At 52.6% G+C, this 5,000-nt stretch overlaps 3 protein-coding genes across 3 annotated transcripts in view; 2 read left to right on the top strand and 1 right to left on the bottom strand.

Moving 5' to 3' along the window:
• Positions 1 to 248, bottom strand: part of LOC126579048 (uncharacterized) — a 9,253-nt gene extending 9,005 nt beyond the window's left edge. Inside the window, exon 1 of the mRNA XM_050242267.1 lies at positions 1 to 248. This exon is cut by the window's left edge and continues 1,492 nt beyond it. Within this exon, the coding sequence (XP_050098224.1) occupies positions 1 to 72 (72 nt within the window). The 5' untranslated portion in view covers positions 73 to 248.
• Positions 249 to 339: 91 nt separating this feature from the next.
• Positions 340 to 2,495, top strand: LOC126574709 (nucleolar protein 9). Its single transcript, XM_050235054.1, has one exon. The coding sequence runs from the start codon at positions 409 to 411 to the stop codon at positions 2,404 to 2,406; it is 1,998 nt and encodes a 665-aa protein (XP_050091011.1). The 5' UTR covers positions 340 to 408; the 3' UTR covers positions 2,407 to 2,495.
• Positions 2,496 to 2,938: 443 nt separating this feature from the next.
• Positions 2,939 to 5,000, top strand: part of LOC126576065 (dynein axonemal heavy chain 12) — a 12,374-nt gene continuing 10,312 nt past the window's right edge. The window contains exons 1-3 of the mRNA XM_050237150.1: positions 2,939 to 3,091; positions 3,147 to 4,583; positions 4,646 to 5,000. The exon at positions 4,646 to 5,000 is cut by the window's right edge and continues 55 nt beyond it. Coding sequence (XP_050093107.1) covers positions 2,939 to 3,091; positions 3,147 to 4,583; positions 4,646 to 5,000 — 1,945 coding nt within the window. The remainder of the gene's footprint in view (positions 3,092 to 3,146; positions 4,584 to 4,645) is intronic.

Raw genomic sequence — 5,000 nt, forward strand, 5'->3', positions numbered from 1 at the left:
TGCTGCTGTCCCTGCTGGCCCTGTTGGAGCTCCAGCTGGTGGATCGGGTGTTATCAGGGTGTCGCCGTTCATCGCTCTCGGGGTGGTCGCGAGGGGAAGCGAACACCTCAATCACGACACTGGTGACTCATCGCACTTCCGCCTGACTTCTGGTCGTAATCGGATCACACCGCCAGCAAGGATATTCCTGCCTTTTTACCCAAAAGAAGGACGATTTCGCGTCGCGTGTTGTTCTTTGCTTCCTGTAAACGAGCATCCAAGTCGCCCTCACTAACACACTCGCACTCATTTGACGTTTGTTTGTTGACAAAACAGACGTTCCGAGAAAACACGTTTTTGTGGTGCCGTCTTTTGAGGACCAAGTTAATCCGTTCCGTTCCGTGTAAAAAGGACGATCAGTGAAGAGAAATGGATACGGTAGAAGAGGAAACGACCGGTGTGGGAAAGCAGCATCACAAGAATCGTGCCAAGAAGCGAAAGCGAGGCAAGAAGTTTCTGCATAATGCGAAGGGTTTCGGGCGTATCGGGAGCTTCGGTAGGGGAGAGGACATGGACCGGAAGGAGTACAACTATCTGCTCAGCATTCTCGATGCTATGGGGAAGACCGGGGATACGGAAGAGCGGCAGCTGATGGCAAACAACGTTCTCGCCCAGCTCGAAGGCAAAGAGATCCGCACCTCATCGAACCAGCTCGGAAGCCGGGTCCTGGAGAATCTGCTCACCTACACGGACGAGGAAACGTTCGCGCGCCTAATGGACACCCTGGCGGAGCACTTCCGCGTGGTGTGCTGCGATTCGTTTGCATCCCACGTGCTCCAGCGAGTGCTGTACGTGGCGATGCTCCGTACCGTAGCGCCCTTGCAAGAACAGCAACAGGAAGAGGGCGACGGAAAGTCGGCGGAAAAGAAACAGAAACTCACAGCAGGCGGTGACGAGCGCGGACCAAAGGACATTTGGCCCAGCTTTACCTACAGCCTGCAGGAACCGTACAGTGAAGAGCATCGGCGCGCGTGTGGCGCGTTTGTGGAACGGTTGGCCAAGTTTTTGGTCAACAATCTCGAAGAGTTCGTGTGGAACTGCACAGCCAACTATGTCGTGCGGCAGTGCATGCTGCATCTGAGCGGTATCGCCGAGATGAAGGTAGCCCTAGTGGGAGGCGGTGTGGGACCACGTGATTCCGGAGGCGACAAAGAAACGATGAAAAGGCTGGTGGTACCGGAGAGCTGGAGCAAACTGTTGCACAGCTTCAATCTGCATCTGCTGGAATGGCCACAGTTTGCGGACTTGCCGTTCGGTAATCTTACCTCGATCGTACTACAGACGCTGCTACAGGCGATCGCAAACAGCAACGACCAGTTTCAGCTCGAGCAGCTTTGCTCTAAGCTACACAGCGAGTGCTTCCTTGCCAACCTGGCGGAGGCAAATAACGATGAAAGCGACGAGAGTGGAAAAGAAACGCCCGCCGTGGGAAAGCAAGATGAAGGGATGAAACTACCGCAACTTTTCCACTGCGACGGTGCTGTCCGGCTGCTGGAGGTGTGCCTCTCGGTAGCATCTGCCGAGTTTCTGCGTGAGAAACTCTTTGGCGAGTTGTTCCGCGACCGGTTGAAGGCACTAGCGCTCTCGAGGGCCTCTAACTTTGCCGTTCAGAAGCTGATCGATCACACCACCGACAAGGACACAATGGAGACGATCTTTGCCGAGCTGGAAGGTAGCTTCGAGTCCATCCTACGCCGTGGTCACTCGGGTGTAGTGCTAGCCTTGGCCAACGCATGTGTTCGACTTTCCTGTCAGCAGGGAAAGTTCGTAAAGCAACTGCTCGACGCGCTGCACTGTGGTGATGCCGTATCGGAAAAGTTGCTGACTCCGGTTCTATATCTGCTGCCAGCGAACGTAACACCCGCCACCACACCGAAGATTCATATACACGGGTCACTCATCCTGCAAGCGATTCTAGAATTCAATAAGCCCATCAAATTCGTTACAGCCCTGCTCGAGATGGATGCGGAGCGGTTGGCGGAGATTCTGCGCGATCAGCGTGGTTCTTTCATTGCAAACGCATTCGTACGATCACGATTCGTCGGTGAGAAGTCACGCGAAAAGATGGTGCGCCACTTGGAAGGCCAGTACGGCCAGTTGGCACAGACGTCGCACGGTTCGCGCGTGGTCGAGCTGTTCTACGAGGCAGGCAATCCGGCGCAAAGGGAAAACATTGTTAGCGAACTCTCCGAGTGCTCTGCACAGCTGAGCGGCAAACCGTGGGGTTTCATCCTCAACAAGCGGCTACTGATCGATACGTATAAGCGTGATCCGGCCCGTTGGAAGGTGGCGATAAAGAGCGATGCGAAGGTGGAACGAATGTTCGATAAGATCGTTGGTGGTAAAAAGCGAAAAGCACAAGCATAACGTTCAATAAAAACCAAAACTACGCACCAACAGAAGCGTAGGATATCCTTCCAGTTACACTTGCCCTGGATAAAAGGATCTATAAAGCATTTGCAAGCTCATATAATATCATAATTCATACGCTGGAATAGCATCCGAACGGTCCTGGAACGTGAGGTTTTTCAGCCATCTGGTCTAGAAAAATAGTACTATCACAGAATATGGGGCATGCTGGAAATGGAGTGCTCATTCTTCACAGGCGATACAGCAACTTGTGTTCTAATTTGGGTTGTCTAGACCAGGTCTGGTTAATGCAGCGATTGCTTATCGTCGTGCTGGAATGCGGTAGTCATGGTTACCCCTTACTAAGCTGCATGCCGGCAGGTGTTGCGCGCAACGGAGTAGCCGTTGCGAAGTAGTAACTTAGAAACGTCCTCCGCTGTTTTACGGCCGTCAACAAGGAAGCGTCCGTTGCGCGATGAGCCTCTAGACCGTGGACGACCAGTTTTTAGTTCTTCATCAATTGTCGAAGGTAAAAGGATTCCCTCCCGATATGAGTAAAAGGTTAGCGAAATTGCACAAACCGTGCGACAAACTGGACAAGTATGACGACGAGCCGTACATGCAAAACCCTTTGCTGAAGTTGTTCCTGTCCGAGGTGAAGGAACGCCGGCACTACAGTTTCATTCGACGGAAGGCGGCCGTGGTAAGTGCATCATTGCTGCATTTGACCTTTTCTAATGATTGCATGCGGATTACAGGAGAAAATCAAAATTTGTCGCAGTACAACGGTTGACTTTGAGGATGTGATTCCGCGGCCACAGTCATACTATGCCGAGCGGCTTCGTGAGCATGCCCGGCGTGCCCCGGTGCCAAAGATGCTGACCAGCACGGAGGACAAGATCTTGTCGTATGTCCCCAAGCGCCTGCGCGTCCAATACCCAACCGTACTGGCCGCCTACATGACCGATGTGCACGCCGAGTTCGACAAGGTCATGAAGGCTTACAGCTGCCAGAAGATCCTGAAACCAGGACCGAACGATTACGTACCGGAGCGGATCAAGTTTGAGTTCAAGCGTGTCGGTCGCACGGACAACTACCGCAACTACATGCGGTGCCGGGCGTACATCCAAAGGAATCTGTTGCTACCGCATCCATTCGTACGGTGTATCGTACATTACGCGTTTACTGATCTGCCGGTGTACTTTAACGATTACGCACGGTACCGAGCGGGCGAAGAGATCACTCTCAACGAGTTGCGCGATCTGATCAAGAAGGATCTGCAAACGGTAAACGCACTAATCACGAACCAGTGGTACCCGAAGATTGTGGCCATCCTCAAGAAGCACTATGAGCGGCGCACGTTACCAAAATCCATGTGGCCGAAGGTGCTGCACTGTGCCGGTGGGCTCATCAACCGCCAACTGAACGAAGCCAAACTCCGCACAATCGGTTACCTTGAGCGAACGATCCGGAACGTGCGCCAGATCCCGCAGATGAAGATCGTGGCCGTTTGTGACGGGGGTCAGCTTGATTTGTTCCCGAGCCTGAACGACATCTACAGCGTGTACCAGAATGCGATCGATGAGGTAATGTCGATTGGAAATCGATTGGATTGTCTCGAGTCGCTCATCGATCCGACCGGTTTCGAGTCAACGAAGGGAACACCCTACCTGCGCATCGGAATCGCCGATCGGTGTATTGAAGAAGCACATGGCCAGATACAAGACGCCCTGACCAGTGCTTTTCAACCGCTGGCGCACTATCTGGAGAATCTGCGGGAACAGTTTAGCGGACTGCTCGATCCGGCCACCGAGGAAGTGCTGGATGACTTTCTATCCGAGCCGCGTACCTTCGACGAGTATATCGCAAAGATTGACGAGTTCCGACGGTACAAGGAGCGGCTGCTAGCGATGGTGCAGAAGGAGTACTTCCCGATGGGTTACGTCACTCAGTCGGACGCGATCGTAAGCTTGCGCAAGATGGTGGAGCAGTACATTGGGCAGGTAGCGGATCACATCGAGATCGAACATCGGCGTGAGATCGAACGCATCTGTCGGGAGTTTGAGAAAATCCAGGAGCGGGCTCTTGAAATACCAACCTCGACCGAGCAGCTGATGGCCAACGGCGAGTACATGACACGTGTCAAGTCGGATATTATCGAAGAGCTGCGGGACAAGATTCAAACCACTATGAGGGTAAGCAAAGCCGAGGTCTCTTCTTTAGATTTAAGTGCTACTGGTCAATTTTGTTATTACAGATCAACGCGTATCTGGTGGAACTGAAGGAGCTTAAAGCGGACCAGATGCAGCTACAGGTTGAAAGCGTCAATTGGTACTTCCGCATCCAGTCGGTGTTTGAGGTGAACTCGACGAACTTTGAACAGTACAAGTTTTCGTTCGAGGAGAAGCTACAGGAGGTGACGAAACAGTTGAACGAAAAGATGGAGGAGATGATACCGCACATCGCCATTATCAACGATATGACGGAGACGGATAAGTTTCGGGACTACATCGTCGTGCTGCACGGCTACATCGATCAGATCTTTGTGTTTGAGGATTACGTCAAGTGGATCAACAAGGAGGAGGTGCTGTTCAAGTTTCCTAAATCGCAGT

This window comes from Anopheles aquasalis, chromosome 3 (genome assembly GCF_943734665.1).
Source record: "Anopheles aquasalis chromosome 3, idAnoAquaMG_Q_19, whole genome shotgun sequence".
NCBI classification, from domain to species: Eukaryota; Metazoa; Arthropoda; class Insecta; order Diptera; family Culicidae; genus Anopheles; species Anopheles aquasalis.